The sequence below is a fragment of the Idiotropiscis lumnitzeri genome, chromosome 18, assembly GCF_059441095.1.
Source record: "Idiotropiscis lumnitzeri isolate Australia: NSW breed Sydney's pygmy pipehorse chromosome 18, RoL_Ilum_1.0, whole genome shotgun sequence".
NCBI lineage: Eukaryota > Metazoa > Chordata > Actinopteri > Syngnathiformes > Syngnathidae > Idiotropiscis > Idiotropiscis lumnitzeri.
In genome coordinates, this window is record NC_142408.1 from 5,795,769 (window position 1) to 5,812,905 (window position 17,137).

Below are 17,137 nucleotides of genomic sequence, written 5' to 3' on the forward strand. Positions count from 1 at the left end.
TCTCACTTGTTTTTGTGGAGCTCAGAGGTTACCTGGTCACGTTGCAAAGGAAGGAAAAGAAAGAAATGAAAGCTCCAAAGTCTTAAAAAGTGTCATTTGGTTTATTTATTGTAAAGCAAATGAAAATGGCACTGTTTCACTTTGACATCATGATGCTCTTGTGAACAATATTCGGCAACGGCATGGAAGCTAGCCTGCGCTCATGCTAACTAACATGCTAACAGGTGCTCAGTTGACTTCCTTGCTGAGATACTTTCTCATGATTGACACCACATCGCCGTCGGTGTCGTCGCCGCCGGTGTTGTCGCCACCTTCGCTGCCCTCAGCTTCAAGTCGCTCTCCCCTCTGCCGGTCCGAGCGGCGTCTGGGCCGTGCTGCCTCACAATTTCCCGCTGAGCCTCCAGACCCGGACGACTCCGCGTCGGAGCCTCTGCGCTGCCGAGTGGAAGGTGGCAGCTCTCCGAAATGGACGCTGAGCACCCGGCGGCCACCGCGCACCGAACCGGCCAGGCTGCCGGCCGACTGAGCTCTACAGATGGCGGGGAGGATGTTGGACATGTCGGACGCAACAGACGTGGCGTCCCACTCGCCCAGGAGGCGCCGGTTCTGAAACACCTGGCCTTCGGCCGTCAGGGTGCCCTCAGACACGTCCCGCGAGAGCAAACTTCCTGGCGTGCGACGTCGAGGCGCCTGCGGGGATCGCTGAGGTTCCTCACGGTCCTCTTCCGGACTGGCCAGGAAGGGGGGGCACTGGGTTGGGGGGTGCTCAGCGGAAGCGTGCCGGGTGGCGGGGTGCTGGTGGGCAACGTGCGAGGACCCCAGAGACGAAAGGCGGGGCAGCGATGGTAGCGGCGCCGGGGAAGGCGTTGCACAGGACGCGGCCGTCGGCACGTCACCAACAGAACCGGCGCTGCTGGAGCGAGGTAGGAGGGGCGACGACGGCTTCAGGATGCCCGGGCGAGCTTCCAAAACCTCGCCCGGTGCGAGGGAGAGCGCTGAGGCCCGGCGGCGCAGAGTAGACGCCGCTGTGGTTTGATAAACAGGAAGTGAAACGGCACCACCCACATCAGCGCAGTTGCCCGCGTCGCCGCCCGCTCGCCGCCTGCGAAGTCCTTCCAGAAGCTCGGACAGCGCTGACGAGGATGCCGCCCGGCCCAGACCTCCTCCCGGAAGACCCGCGCCCGTGACGTCCTCGTTCAGGTCCACGCGGGAGCTGCGCAAAGCACGAGCGTGTGGCAAACGTGACACTCGACTCACATGACCGCCGTCAAACGACAACCAAATCACCCAAAATGACTCAAAGTGACGAAACGAAGCTTTGACGATGCGCCAATCATGAGCGCTTGTTTCATCAACGCCATTCTGACGGCAGCGCGGCAACACCGCCCGGCGTTCTGCAAACGAGCTGTCGTCGACATGCTGTCGATCACAAAGACTGGACACGTGCAAGTTAGCAATCACAAACAACACAACATGCACTACTAGCCAGCGCTAGGACCTGACTTGAACTCGTCTAAAACTTTTTGGGGGAGTTTATGTCGACTAAAACTCTCACAAATAGGAATGACTAAATAATGAATAATAAGCATTTTTGGCCAAAAGATTAAGACTAAGTCTAAAATGCCCGCCGTGGACAAGGACGAACATGAGCACGTTTGCACACACCAGTCGGGGCTCAGCGCTAACGACAACGCCGCAAAGCAGAGCGCCCAAATTGAAAGCGCGGACACTCGCCCGCCTCCCACATGATCTCTTACCGGAAACTGCAGGTGCTGCTGGAGTCGGCCGCCGAGCGGCGCCCCGCCCCAGGTGATCCGCCGGCACGCGAGGCTCCTTCGGCCATCCTTCGACAAGCTCGGACACCCTCGCCCGTGTCCGCCGTCCCGACGGAGCCGCCGCTGGAGTCCCTGGCGCCGCAATAAAAGGTTTTCAGCAACACGAGCGCCATGTTGCCGCTGGCGGCCGCTCATGGGTCAGGTGACCGCAGCGGACTCGTCGGCGCGAGACGTTGCCACGTGTCCAAGAATGAAAACGTAACAGATGGCAGCGCGGCTAGTTAGCTAGCGGTTGAAAGCGCTAATGCAAACGCCGCTCGCATTTTCACACGCTTCTTCTTTCAACAAGCCAGCTGCGGTGACCGTTTTGGACGGAACGCCGCACAAAAAAAAATCTTTTTGTCTGTCTCTCTGTGGAGCCCGCAAACCGGTGGTTGGGGACCATTAGTTTCAAATTTTGGCTTTGGCTTTGCATAGTGCACGAGCACGGACGGCCAAGTCGCACGCAAGCCACGCCCACACACTTTGACACGCTCTTACGGATGTTTGCCGGTCGCCGCTGCCACGTGAGCGCTGCGGTGGAAAAGACAGCATGACGCATGGGGAATGTGAGGCAGCGGGAAGTGTGGAGGGCCTTGGGGGCGGGGCTACCTGTCGCTGTCGCTGTCGTCGCTGGAGCCGACCTCCTCCAGGGCGGCCTGCAGGTCGACGATGCGTCGGATGGACGTTTCCAGGTCGGCCTGCAAAGTGTGCCGGATGGCCGTCAGCTCCTCCACCTGCATCTCCTGCGGACGACATGATGACATCATTGCTATCGACTCCCTAAGACGCCATTGAACATTTGTTTGTTTTGGTTTTTGTGAAGTGGTCCAAGTGGAAGGACAGAAAGTGCAGCCGATGCGGGAAGTGACCCGCTTCCGGCCCGGCCGCCTCACCAGCGCCATGCGCTGTCTGCCGCTGTCCTGCTGCCGTTGGCTCAGCTCCTCCATTTCCACGCGCATGTCCTGAAGACGCTGTTGGAAGTAACGAGCGTTCTCACGCTCGCGAGCCTCCGACTGTGTGCTGTGCTCCAGCTCCTCCCCCAGACGGACCACGCTGTCGCGCAGCCGCAGCACCAGCACCTGCACACACACACACACACACACACACATTGATTTTGGTTCTGGTCCTATAACGTCGATTAGTGTGTTCAGTTGTTGAATCTTTGACTGGTTTGGGAATTGGAAGCAGAGGCGCTTAAAGGGGCGGAGCGTGCCGACAGCGACCACTGCCACACCCCAATTGGCTCACCTCAAACCTTTTGACTTGACCTTTGCTAAACTCCAGCTTGTTCTCCAGGTCGCACACGCGCGCTTCCTGCTTGCTGACGATGCTACGCCCCACGGTGGACGACTCCAGGAAGCGCAGCCTGGACGCCTGTTGCTGGAGCTGCGTGGTTCCGGACGACAAACAGGAAGTGACGCAAAAGGCCCAGATGAGAATGGGCGGGATGAGGGCGGCGTTGTGATGTAGAAGGCGGCGACGCTACCTCCTCTTGGAGGCTGTGCCGCTGCTTCTTCGCTTCCTCCACCTCTGCCTGCAACTCTCGGATCTGACAGATGTCACTGGACGACTGAAAGGACGATGTTGGAGAGGACGAAGGTGAAATGACCAGCAAACGGGGGAGGACAAACGTCAGGCGTAAGCGAGCGAGTGAGCGACCTGCATGATGAGCGCTTTGTGTTTCTTCATGAGTTGGTTGAGGTCTTCCTGGTCCTCTTCCAGACGTTTGAGGAGGTCAACATTCTCCCGGCGGAGGACGCAGAGTTCGTCGTCCGCCTGGAAACACAAGTTGGTGGTTGGGTGGCCTTGCTGGCTTCTGATTGGCTCAAAGGTTCAAGTTCAGGTTCAGATTGGATCAAGTTCTTGTCGGGATCGCGTTTGGGACGGAACAGCCAGTGTCGATGTGATTCTTTAGCTGGAACCACATGCAAAGGAGGCAGTGCTGATCCTGGTTCTGGTTATGATTCTGGTCCTGGTTCTGATACCGGACTGATTGCAATACTGTAAATCTTTGGATTTGTGTTTTTGGATTGGTGCTTATTCAGCTGTTTCGGCTACAACAGCTCATAATGTTTTTTGGCTGTTGCTGGATCAGGAACTAGAACTCGTCGTTGATGGATCGAACCCGACAAGGTTCTCCAGTACAGAAGCTAGCACTGTTACAGATTCTGTTAGGCCAGCTGGTTCTGCAACTAAATCTTGTACTGGTTCTGGTCCTGGCACTGTTACTGTACATTATACAACTGGCTCTGACCTGACTGGTACTATAAATGGTTCTTACTGTTCACATACTGATTTTAATATGTGTTAGGATCCCATTAGTTGTGATACTAGGACTGGTTCTGGTACTGGAGCTGGTACTAGAACTGACTGAGCTACTGGTGCGCAACTGGTGACTGACTGGTAGTGTAGCTGCTCTGAGCGGATGTGATGTTGCGTGAAGATGTTTCTGACCAAAGTCTTTTGCTTGCAGATGTTCTCCATTTGAGTCTGAACGTCCTCCAGCTCCTGCGTCAAGCTGCTCTGGGAGCTCTCCACTTCACGCCGCCGGGATTCGCTCTCCTCCAACTATATACACCACAAGCACATCCGTGGGAATATTGTTCGTAGCGCATCACCCACCCGGCCGTCGCAGACCTGACAGTGAAGTCTTTCCAGTTGCTCCCCGGTCCCGCTGTCGGAGCTCTTGCCGCTCTGTCCTACGGCGTCCAGCAGGGTCTGGGCGTCGGCCAGCAGGGCGTGAGTCCTTTTCAGGTCTCGCCTCAGCTTCTTCTCCACATCGAAGTCGCGGTGACCGACCTGGACGATAGGCGAGCATGCGTGAGGCGTCGCTTCCCAAATCGGATCTGCATGCGAGTGTGCGGGCGCGACCTGTTCGCACAGCGTGGCGACCAGTCCTTCCAAGTCGTGCTTCTCGTGAATGACCATCTGCTTCTCCTCGTATTCCTGCTCCAGTTGCATCTCCAGCTGTCTGAGCTGTCGTGGCGACAAAATGGCAGCGTCGTCTTCAGAGGGACGGATGCTAACGTTGCTAACGCGCTAAAGTACGCGGCCGCCCACGCACGCACCCGCCTCTGAGACGACCTGTGCACGTCCTCTAGCTCCTCCTCCTTGTCCTCCAGTTCCTTTTGGTGCATTTGCTTCACTCGAGCCATCTCCAACTCCACACGCACGTGAACCTGAAGAGCAGCAGCGTCTTCACACATTATTACTACCGACTAACTCGACTGACTGTGTCAACATTCGACAGACACAGTAAAGTTCATACAAAAATGAAAAGATCCAAATAATTGGAGCATAGCGACATGATCAAACCAAGGTGTGTTCTCTGACCAATTTTGTCCACGTATGTAGAGGAAAAATATCAGACGTGTCTATGCCAAGTCTTAAAACAAAACAAAAAAAAAAAATCTCATCTCTAACCATGACATGATTCTGAAAAGGATGTACCGACCTGCTGCTGCTGTTCAACGGCGGCCGTTAGTTTGGCCACCTCCTCCGCCCTCGCGCCGGCCACGCCCTCTAGGTGGCGCACTTGTTTTTTCAGCTCGGGCAGCGAGTCCGCCGTCAGATGGACGCTGAGGTCCCGAATCTGACTACACAACTCGTCTTTCTGCTTCTGCAGGCGGCACGTCTCCGCCTGGCTCCCCTGCCGACGCACGCAAACAGTTGAGTGCGCCTGTCTTCGTGATCCCGCGGGCTCCCCGGGCTCACCTGGAGGTCTCGGCGCAGCATGAAAATCTGCACTCCCAGCGCGGCATTCTCCTGCAAGGTTTTGTCCTTCAGTTCCCGCTCGCTGTCGGCTTCCTCTAACGCCGCGGCCAGCTCGCTGTCAAAGCTGAGGGTGTTAGCATCTTATTAGCACGCTTAGCACGCCGCTCATGTTGAGCAGTGTAGCCGAGCGTTAGAATTGCGTCACCGTCGTTGTTTGCGTTCCAGTTGATGTGTCCGATTGTGCAGGTTGTCCGTCATCACCCTGGCGTCGTGCAGCTCGTTAGCCATGCGCCGGTTGTGACGTTTGAGGTCCGTCACGGTCCGCTTGGACTCGTCCAGTTGAGTCTGCAACGACGCCACCTGTGGGCCACGCCGCCACACGTTACCACGAGAGGTCTGCCGTTCATATTTTGGCCGCGCCGTCGCTGACCTTGGCGTCCACGTCTTGCCGCGCGCATCGCTCGGCCTCCACCTTCTCGTCCGTCTGCTGCAGACGCCGGCGAAGGAAGTCTACCTCCGTCTGGCAACATTCCAGCTGCAGGACCAGTTCGCTCTCTGCGGGCCGGCAAAACCGCTCTCAAAACTTGACACAGTCGCCACCGATGCAAATTCATTGAAAAATTTCAAACGTTGAAGCTCCGTTCTAGATCGAGCCAACTGCTAGGTGTCCATCAGGGACACTTGAGCAAAACTTTCCAGTCAAGAAATTTTCCAATCCTCAAGTTCCGCCCCCGTTCAATCAGAATCCAGACGGGCAGTCGCAACCAACCTGTCGCTGCCGATTGCTGACTCTCCAGCGTGTGATTCTTTTGATGTTCCTCCTCCAGATTTTTCTCCAGTGTCTCCAAGTCAACCTTGCACTGGTCCAGGCGAGCCTGAAGGGGCGTGGCATTTACAGGAAGTGGGCGGCGGATGATGAGCGACTCACCTGCAGATCCTTGTTCTCCTTGCTGAGCCTCAGCCTCTCTGCTCTCTCAACATCCAGAGCCTGACCCAGCGCGTCGCCGCAGAAACGCTCGTCGCTCAGCTCCGAGGTCACCGCCGTCAGCTGTGCGGATGCCGACGTCATTGTGAGAGTGTGCGTTCGTGCGTGCGTTGGTGCGTGCGAGTACAAACTTTGGTTTCGCAAGCGTCGACCGTTTGCCTCAAGTCGTTTCGTTCTTTCTCGGACTTTTCCAAACGTCGTCTCAGCCCCGCAATTTCATCCTGAAAACATACACGCACGCAAATAAGCAGCATTGCACCTCCTCTTTTTTCGTGTGCGCGTGTACCTCTTTGGCGCGCAGCCTCTCGTTGTCCATGTTGACGTCCAGCAGGGGGCGCAACCGGCAGAAGAGCTTCCACCAGCTCCACTCTGACACTCGGCGCAGCACTCGCAGGTTCCTCTGCAGGCAGCGCACGGCCATGTGCTGCACCTACACGCACGCACGCACACACACGCGCGCACACACGAGCCCACCTCTTGAATTTTAAACTAATCCTTTGGTCATCGTTATCAAATCTGGCCCTTCCAAGTTAAACCATTTTTGTGGACGTCGTGATTGGATGGTGAGGTGGTCTTTGTGTCGTTCTCTCTTAGGCCACATGAGGGGGCTAAAGATCTTAGAGTAAATGTGTGTGTTTTTGTGTGTGCGTGAGTGAGACGCCAGTGTGTATCTCTCATCATGTTTGTGCACATATCTTTCCGTGGCTTAAATGTGCCGACCTTGAGCGTGCGGTACTTGTGTCTGGCCAGGTGACCGGCACAGGACGCCTGAAGGTGGACCAGCCAGCCCGTCACCTGCAGGTCTCGCCGAGCCTCCAGATGGCGCAGCACGCCACGTTTCATGAACACCTAACAGGAAGCCAAACACGATGTCAAACAAGCGCGTGAGCGTGTGAGCGCATGACACACGCCGGGGTTCTGACCCGACTGGTGCCGACTGCAATGCTCTTGGGGTCCAAGTCCAAGTCGGCCAGCAGCTCATCCACAGCCTGAAAAAAAGCAAGAAGGAAGCGGTCGGCGGGTCAAAGGGCCACCAAGGCAATACAAAACAATAGTTCAACAATAGTTGTCTTGGCGGGTCATATAAAAATGATGTCGCAGGCAGGATCTGGCCCCCGGGCCTTGAGTTTGACACCTGTGGTCTAAGGAGTCATGTGACCTACCTTTCTTTCATCATGGCTGACAAACATTGAGGCGTAGCGCTTCATGATGGGCGGAGACAACGCCTGGAAGTGGCAGCGGAAGTCGCTCAGAGTCATGTGATCCGGGTAACCTAACAAGAAATGCACAAACATAACACCATACACACACGTATGCATGAATGCATGTACCTGCGCGGTAGACGCGTAGCATGGCTAGCGTCTGCGCGGCTTCCAGTTGCACTCTGAGCTGGGCCATGTCGAAGGCTCCAGAGGCATCCATCTCGGCGCTGACACACTGCAGGAAGACGGGCCGGGCACGGCGCATCATGTTGACCAGGGCGTCCTAAAGGGGCGGAGACACGCTCAGAGCACTGACTGCAGAGGAGGCGGAGCTTAGAACAGACACTCACGGCCTGCAGCTTGATGGCGATGCAAGGCGAGTGTCTACGCAGCGCCGCCGCGCCGGCACTGAGCGTCTTGCGTATGGTGCTGCTCCTCTGCAACGAGCGCTGGCTCCAGCCCTCCAAGCCGCATACGCCGCCGCGTGCGGGCGCCACGCGCACGCTCGGCGTGAACAGAGACTTAACCGGCACGCTGGGGATCATGTGCCCACGTCAATGTGTACCTAATCATTTGTCCGTCGTGCCTGCATGTATGTCACTCGGAGGCAACGGCGAGTCGCGAACGCGCAAGCACTCACATGTTGGAGTTGCGCAGCAGCTCGGCGGCGTTACCGCACGCCGGATTGTTGTGCAGCAGGTCGAACCATCCGCTCATGTCATAGCGGACGGGATCGTTTCCCGTCAGGTGCTGAACTTCGCAGTGCAAAGGTTGCTCACATTGACGCACTGGATGGACGATCGTCATCATCATCATCATCATCATCATCATCATCATCAGCTCATGTGCGCACGTTACCACTGTTGCTGTAATAACGGCACACGCGTTCCAGGGCGGCACCCTCGCTGGACGCGGGCGTCAACATTTCCTCGTCCAGCGCCCACAGGAGACCACGAGGGGCGTCGCCCGCAGCACGCACCTAACACGCACAAGCATGTAAGACTTCATCAGTGCATGTTAGCATGATAGCTCATTAGCACACCTGTGGAGGTGGCTGGTCGATGGCGGACACGACATCGGCTGGATTCGCTTCGGGACAATCCAGCTCCACCTGAACGTTCTCCTGCACACATGCGCACGTGCATTCAGGTGTGTGTATGGGCCTGAATGCATGTGCATTAATGCGTAAGCGTGTGTGAAACCTGCGCGTATGTGTCCATGGTGTTCGTGAAGGTGTGCGCGTGTCGATGTTGCGCAATTCGTTCTTGTAGATAGTTGTGGCAGAAATCGCTGAAGTTGGCCGCTCGTTGGTGCGCCGCGTGGCGAGGGTTTCTCAGGCCTGGTGTGTCCACCACCATCACCGACGCCAGCGCCAACTGATGACCGCTCAGGGATCTGCACGCAGGCATATGTCGTCAGTCGTCCTGGTGCACAGATGACAAGACAAGCACGCAAGCACATGCGTGCACACACACCTGTTGATGAGTGACACGACGGCAGTGAAAAGTTCTTCGTAAAGACCAGACGCCATCCCGTCGATGCACTGCGCCGCCGTCAGCCTGGGACCTGATCACATGATCGCCGCCGTCACATGATCATCCTCACTTAGCACGTGTCACCCGATGTGGGCCGACTGGTAGCACAAATGCTACATTAGCTTGTTAGCTCGTCTCACCCTCTTCGACCTGAGCGACGCTGTTATGCTCTCTGGCGCCCCCGGTGGCCCTCTGCAGCAGTTGCCTGAGGTGATGCTTGAAGACCAACGTGTGAAACTCCTCCCCCTCGCAGCCTAGCACGTAGCTAGCCGACTGCGCGTTGTCAAAATTAAAAAACTGTCTCCGCCCCACTGACAACACACACACAGGTCAATTATCCTTCAGAGGATTGTTGGCTAAGTGTTATGCTAACAAGGGCTAATTCATGATGCTAACAGTAATGGTAACGTTAACAAAGAAGCTAGCAGTGAAGTTAACAATAATTCTAACGTGGATGCTAAGCGTGACGGTAAGGGCGCTATTAATGAAGCTAATGAGGATGCTACCGGTGATGCTAACAAAGACCCTACTAATAACGCTAATGAGAAAGCTAAGATTGATAAATATACCTGTTGATGATGCTAGCAAGCATGCTATTAATGATGCTAATGAGGATGCTAACATAAATGCTCACAAAGGAGTTATTCATTCAAATGATGATGCAGCTGATGAGACTGGCGAGGATGAGAACCGTGTTGCTCATGCGGGGCGCTATTAATGTTGGTGGAGGTGACGGTGATGCCATCTTATGCTGTAAAAGTTCAAAAATTGACCCGAACACGAACCCACAGACTCAATTCATTTCCTGGCTTTCGCCCAACAAACCTGCTGGCATCTTACCTTTGCAGGTCCCCGCGGCTCCCAGGTGGTAAATCCCGGCTAGCACGTGCCAGATGGCCTTCTGCTCGCTGGCGCTGAAGCCCAGCGTTTCCATAGCAACCAACAGCTTGGCGAAGCCCACGGACGCTCGCTGTTTTTCTTCCACCTGGTGACAGACAAATGAACAGACATTAGGCCAACAGGTACTGGGATGGACGAATCTGCAGGGTACCTTGGTAGGAGCGGCGATGCCAAAGGAATGGCGCTCCGGAAGCTGATGAAGCTGCAACTCTGACCTGACAGGGAGGCATTTGGATTAGTCTTGACATCCTCATCAAAATCACTACAAGTTCAATTGGGACAACTACAAATATGTTGTAGCCCTAGTTAGCATCGCCATTCACATCTTCTTTAGTGCCATTGCTCGGATCATAGATAGAACCCGCTTTCGCGTCGCCGTTAGCATCATTAAAAGCGACCTCGTTAGCGTCACTGTTAGCAACAACAGCATAATTGTTGGCATCATTGCTAGCACCAATAACACCACGCTCGTGAGAGTCACTAACACCATTCTTGTTAGCATCGTTATCAGTTAGCATCATTAGCAACACCCTTGTCAGCAACACTTCAATGGTCTCAGTAGAATGATGCTAGTATGAGCATCATTGTTATGGCAGCGTTTGCTAGCACTTACCTCATCTCTGTGCTAAGTCCCGCTAACATCTGCGAAAAGACCAGGAAGTTGCTCTCTCCTGGCGTCACGTGACAAACTCGCCATTTGTCCAACATCATTGTCTGAGGCGGTACAGGGTAAGGTCAGTCTTGACGTCCGAAGTCATAGCTTTGTGCATGTGTGAGCGCGAGAGTGTGCGCCTACCTGCAGGTGTCCGGCGGCGGCTCGTCCGGCGTGGTTGAAGTCCAACGAGAAAAGCATGGCAAAGCGCGACGAGGCGTCGCTATGAGACGAAGCCACACAGCCGAATGACTTCAACACCGTAAACATGGCCTGCACGCGATCCACTGGAAAGAAACAGCAGGCTCACTCTTGACTTCCTGTTTGTCATTTCACACTTCCTGTACGCATCTGGAGACTAACCGCTCATGTTGGGTCCGGCGGTTCCGGCTTGCTTGAGCAACGCAACAGTGAAGGCTTGGCAGGCAGCCGTCTTGCCGGTGCCGCTGCGACCCGTCGCACAGACGCAGTGGTCCCGACGGGAGTCCACCACCGACACGTAAACCCGCTTGACCAGGGCGGCCAGAGCGGGTGGAGCGTCCCACCATGACTCGCTACGCCGGGATTTTGGAGCCTAATGGATCACAAGGAAACCAACCTTCAAATGAGGTACTGGAGGCCGAAATAATATCGCTTCTCTAAGGACTACTATCTTCTATAGAGAATACACCATTCTTTTGGTACAAGCACCTTCACCGGGTACTAAAACCTTTTTCAAGATTAGAAGTTTCCCTGGACTGGCACCTTCTCTCTGGACAAGAATCTTATTCTCAGGACCAGCACTTTAATTTGGGCCTAGAGTGTTCTTGGGATTACAATCTTTCCTCGTGACTTAAGTCTTTCTTGGAACAAGAACCGTCTACTGAGATTATAAAATTCTCTCCTGCATAGCACCGTTTCCCGAGAACAGAACATCGATTTAGGACTAGACCAAGGGTTTCCAGACCCAGTGCTCGAGAACCACTGTCCTAAACATTTCAGATGTCTAAACTGCTACGATACATCTGATCATTTGAATCAGGCATATTGGAGTGGGGAGACATATAAAACAGGCAGGACAGTGGCCCTCGAGGACCGGACCACGAAAATGCCTGACTTAGACCATTCCCTTGGGACAAGTATCTTCTCTCGGGTCTAAAATCTCTCAAGACAAGAACTGTCTCTATGGATACAACAGTGAAGCCTGGACTAGATTCTTCTCTCAGGACGAGAACCTCAACTTGGAATGAGGTCACGTCCTCGGGGCTAGAATCTCCTCTTAGGGCTTGGCCGAACCCTTGTGAAAGGGCAGATCTGCGCCATCCAACATGCCAGACGAGCGGCAATATGTCGCATTTCTGTACAGTACGTCAATGCTAACACAAGGCGGCGTCACCTTGGTGTGGGTCTGCAGTGGCGGCCAGAAGTTGATCAGGTTGGGTCCAGCTTGCGTAAGTGGCATGTTAGCCTTAGCGCGGCTAATTAGTGTGTGCAGGACGCTGCTTTCGTTGACGCTCTCGAGTTCACTCAGGTCGTCGCACAAGTCCAGGTGGGCGGGGTTGCACTGGAAGGTTGTGTGTGTGTGTGTGTGTTTATTATCAAAAGAAAATCTTTTAAAAATAATTAATTAGCATCATCCGACTGACTTTGTCGACATGGTCTTTGGCCACATCAAGCAGTGAGCCGTCTGTGTGGAGGCGGAGTCTCACATGGCCTTGAGGAAGTTCGGGTGTCCCTTCGTCAGGCTTTAGCTGAGTGGCTGAAACGTCGGGGACCAATCAGATCTCACTTTGCCTTGTCTTTGCCTGCGAACGAGGCGTTTACTTACCCAGCGTGAATCCATCCTTGTGCACGTACCAAACGACGCCCACCTCGTACCACACGTCCTTCACCTGACAAGCACACCACACACTTTTTGTTCCACTTGGACTAATTTCTCTGGCCTACAACCTTCCCAGTGTAATTCATTTGTTTGGCAGAACAAGAAACTCATCTTGGCTCCAAATCATTCTCTCTAGACAACAACCTACTTTCTGAATGACAACCTTCTCTGTGGATTGGAACATTCTTTGTGGACTAAAACCTAGAGTCTAGCGTGTCCTTGATGTGTGTTGATGCCTTCTAGAGAACTTATTTTATTTGTTTTGGGTGTATTTTGATAGGTTCCGTGAAAAATAAGAAGTACCTCCCTGGTGTCACACTCCATCATGGTGGTGTCCGCTAGTCGTCCTTCCGGTTCCTGACGTTCCTCCAACATTTCCTCCTTCTTCTCCACTTTCCCCTCCTCCTGCCAATGCGGCTTTGGCGCCTCACTCTCTGCCCTCCCTCTGGTGTACGGCTCCGGTGTGACCTCCCGTCGGGTTTCCGACTTACCGGGGATGATGTCGCTCCTCGGGGATGAGGGCGGACGGAGCGAGACGGCAGGGCTGGCGGCATGGCCTTGCTTTTCGGCACGTAGCAACATCTCCGCCTCCAGGATGGGTGGAGTCTGATCGGGAAGCAGGAACTGCTGCACCAAGTTGTCGCTTAGTTTGCTTGGCTGTTGGAGGGAAAACAAACAATCTTGATGAGCTAATGCTAAGACCTCGATTTCTTTATATGCTTCCCTCTGCCGACTTGGAGGTAACATATGACAACAACACCGAAAAACACTCACTGGTTTTTCGTCTTTGACTTCAGGCTCCTTTTGTTTGGTTTCCTTCTCGGAATCTCGAACCAGCTGCTTGAGAATGCCACCCGGGAGGGTCGAGAGGGGCGGTGGAGGGATGGGGGCCACCACCGGATGGTTTTCCTCCTGAATCTGGAGGTCACATGACCCATTAGACTACAAGCCAGGTCTTTTGGTAGCATGCCAATACTAATGAGACACAAAGTGTAGGTATATGGAACAAAAACAAAAATCTGGAGTTAGTATTAGTGGTTTGTGTTTTAAACGGAGCACACTAGCTAGCTAGCATTCCAAAGCTCTAAGAGTAGGGGTCCCCAATTCTGGTCCTCAATGGAGGACCACACATTACTCGTGAGGGGGTGGCGCTATGCTGAATGTTTGTAAGCATGACACTTTCTGTTTGAAGAAAAGGACCAAAATGTAAGGCCACAAAATGTCTGCTGGTGTTTTTCATGCTCCACCATTGCTGCCGGCTCATTTCCTGTGCGTGCACGCACACACAACCATTACACACACACGTGCATCATGCATGGAGCGCACCTTCTTCTCCCAAAGTTTTAAGCGTGACGACAGTGCCATGTTTGTGGTGGGCGGAGCTGAAAGAGTGGGGGGAGGAGTGAGTGATGGCAGGCTGATGTGATATCACAGAGGGACACCTGACGGAAAGCACGAGTCAGACGCACACACATACATCAACATTATCTCGGTCATGCCGCTCAAGTTTCAATCGCGAACGTTTTTAGCCGGACGATGCCAAATATTAGGGTGGGCGCGCTCAATAGTTTGGCAGAAAGGGAAAATAAATTCCTGTAAGGTGTTTTTACTGTTTGGATGCCGTGAAATCTCAGGACCAAATTTCAATCTGGACTCTTTACTTGGACCTGATGACTGGGACTCAAGACTTGGACCAATTTTTTTTTTGTACCTCGAATTGCAACCGTTGATGTCACTGGAACACGAAAGAAGCGACTCCAGTTTGTCTACTCAAGAACAACGAAAGGCGAAATGGTGAGGCTGCCTGCAAGCAGCTGCACCAGAAGAAGGAACCGACTGCCCTTGAAACCTTTCCTTCCCTGTGTTGGTCTGTCCAATTTCTAATTGCGACATCTCCTTCCAGAGTCGTTCAGTTTAGTCATGATGGAGCGACAAAAGTGTCAAAAATTACAAAAGGAAAAAAAATGTCAACTAAAGTAGACTGTTCTAGGTGGGCCATCGGCATACTCGTAGACCACCCAAAAATTCAAAGGGTGGTCTCGGACCTTCTTGAAGCAAAGTCTCAGGCCGCGATGAAACTGCACCCCAATCAAAGCCCCTCCCCAAAACTCAAAGTGAATCAATGGAGAAATAGTTGAAATAGTTTAACAAGCTTACCTATGAGGATGTCTACGGGGTCCTAGAAGAAGGACTGGACTTGCGGACTGGACAGGACTTTGCGAGCCGGCGTGTCCAAGTGGCGTGACTCTTGACAAGCAACAGACATGTCCTATAAATAAAAATTGAGGGGGAGGGGAGCTGTCGAGAGCACTTTTGGTGTGTGGTGGTGCTGGGTGGGGGGCGCAGGAGGGGGGTTCAGCTGTAAACTCGAAGGTGTCAACACGATGAGCAAGAAATGTTCGAGGATGAAAAAGTTTTCATTTAGTCTTGGCAAACATTTGACAATTTTATTTTCTATTTTTGAGGGGTGACAAGCAGCATGTTTGGGGAGGGGGGGGGGGTCGGTCTCACTTTGAATGACAGCTGCAGCTGAACTGAGTCATTAGGAACTCAAAAGAGGGCGGGGTCATGTGAGGCGCTCCACTCCTCACGCACACCAAACCAGATATGCGACTGTGCTAATGAGGGATGAATTGATTGACAAAATGTTTTCTAAATAAAAAGATGAGCTCCTCGTGATGATGTCGTTTGATTACGGACATCGAAAAGTATTTTGCCATCCGTTCACCTCACTCACTTTGAAGACGAACAAAATATGACATGACGTGACAAATCAGGACTTGTTGGACACATGAAAACTATGACTTGTTTGAGCTGCGGACCGGGGTGCTTTTGGATCGACTGATTTGATCCTTGACTTGGACCTATTGACTAGGAACTACGGACTGGAACCTGACAACCTGTGACTTAAAACTTGGACTGCGTGGTCTGTGGATCATTTGACTCTTCTTTTGACTCTTGGGGCAGCCATGGCCAAGTGGCTAAGATCAATCTGCCAGCGAGAGGACCCAGGCTCAAGACCATTCCCCCTGGACACACAGCTGCGGTATCCTTAAGAAATACCCACGGTACCCTGAACCCATTAGCCCCCCCCCCCATCGGCTGCCAAAAACTGTTTGCTCTGAAGGGCAGGTTTGAAGTACAAATGTGTACATGACAAACAAAAGAGGATCTTCTTTACTCAGACCTGTTGACTGAGGACTTGGAGCCCGGGACCAAAGACTTGTACCCGATTACCCAGATCCAGAGACTGGGACCTGACAACCTGGGGTGTGGACATTGGATATGATGATCTGGCCCTGAAACTGGACACTTGCGGTGTTAGAAAAGAGCCAAAGTCAAGGAGTTAGTCAATGATGTCATGTTAATCAACGGTGAGAAAGTGTTGGACGTTCCAGATGAAAAGAGATGAGGCTTTTGTTTTGAAAGTCTTTATGTGCAAGATTGCTCACCACAAACATCTGAAAGAAAAATCACAATAAAATCCTCCAAATTTTCTCCGCTTTTTTCCTACATGAAATCTTTTAAATAAATCTAAAACTTTCTTATACACATATATTTCTTTTTTTCTCACATTTATTTAAGCTTGAATTTTGTCGCTGTGTTCCCGTCATGTCCGAACATTGTGAACAGGAAGTGGCGGGCGACGGCGGCGCCTGATTGCTCACAGTTTTGGGTTCCCTCAGCCGTCATCTTGATGGGACGTGCAAGACTTCCTGCTGGATCCGCCCCCTTGGTTTGGCACATTGAGACTAGCATGTAGCGAGTTAGCACGTGACACTAAAAAAGGTGCACGAACGCAAAATGAAAACGCTCCAAAAAATAAGACATCTCGAGAGGTGATGACCTTCGACCCCCCCCCTCCCCCCGCCATGGACCCTCAAACAAAAGCTAGTGAAGCCAACAACACTCATCGGGCTAACCACGCTTCTTGGTACGACGTCGGGACACTCTAGAACATTAAAGATGGATTGTGATTGCAGTAGATCACTCACCCTGGAATGTTTTACAACAGGGGTCTTTAATCCTGTTCCTCACCGTTTTGCCATCTCTGCCCTCTGCGACACGCATGATCCAAATGATCAGGATCATTATCTAGCTTTGACAGACTTCGCAGACTAAGTGATCCTTTGAATCAGGTGTGTTGCAGCTGGGAGCAATGGAAAAAGAGGCAGGACAGCGGATCTCCGTTCTGGAACAGGGTTGAAGAACCCTGTTCTAAAATATACAACCACATTGTGGCGCGTTGGTACGACTTGAACGTTGCAGACTCCCGAGAACGTGATTCGGGGAACATTCTCAAAGATTATAGTTCTTCTGGTACTTGGATGTCCTTACAATGTTTTTTTTATCATTGCACGTCATTCTACACCAGAGTTCTTCAATCCTGTTCCTCGAGGTCCGCGGTCCTGCCCATCTTCCATCGCTACGTGCTGCAACAAATCTGATTCAAATGATCAGATGAGCAAGT

General features: G+C 52.9%; 1 protein-coding gene across 1 annotated transcript; it reads right to left on the reverse strand.

The window, feature by feature from the left end:
- Positions 1 to 152: 152 nt before the first annotated feature.
- On the reverse strand, positions 153 to 16,758 carry myo18b (myosin XVIIIB). The gene is made up of 46 exons (XM_088282052.1): positions 16,705 to 16,758; positions 16,289 to 16,446; positions 15,854 to 15,931; positions 14,824 to 14,913; positions 13,993 to 14,108; positions 13,914 to 13,933; positions 13,441 to 13,584; positions 12,970 to 13,323; positions 12,613 to 12,676; positions 12,431 to 12,543; positions 12,181 to 12,348; positions 11,169 to 11,379; positions 10,950 to 11,092; positions 10,767 to 10,867; positions 10,305 to 10,368; positions 10,094 to 10,238; positions 9,394 to 9,564; positions 9,194 to 9,284; positions 8,921 to 9,113; positions 8,761 to 8,841; positions 8,577 to 8,697; positions 8,359 to 8,506; positions 8,069 to 8,252; positions 7,848 to 8,001; positions 7,680 to 7,789; positions 7,440 to 7,505; positions 7,237 to 7,365; positions 6,803 to 6,946; positions 6,648 to 6,737; positions 6,460 to 6,579; positions 6,301 to 6,406; positions 5,962 to 6,086; positions 5,737 to 5,891; positions 5,532 to 5,655; positions 5,272 to 5,466; positions 4,886 to 4,996; positions 4,689 to 4,793; positions 4,455 to 4,616; positions 4,272 to 4,385; positions 3,477 to 3,593; positions 3,304 to 3,387; positions 3,066 to 3,203; positions 2,711 to 2,896; positions 2,427 to 2,560; positions 1,758 to 1,907; positions 153 to 1,213 (listed from the first exon to the last, which is right to left on the reverse strand). Exons 1-46 carry the CDS (start codon positions 16,756 to 16,758, stop codon positions 229 to 231), a joined length of 6,816 nt encoding a protein of 2,271 aa, XP_088138178.1. The 3' UTR covers positions 153 to 228.
- Positions 16,759 to 17,137: the final 379 nt, after the last annotated feature.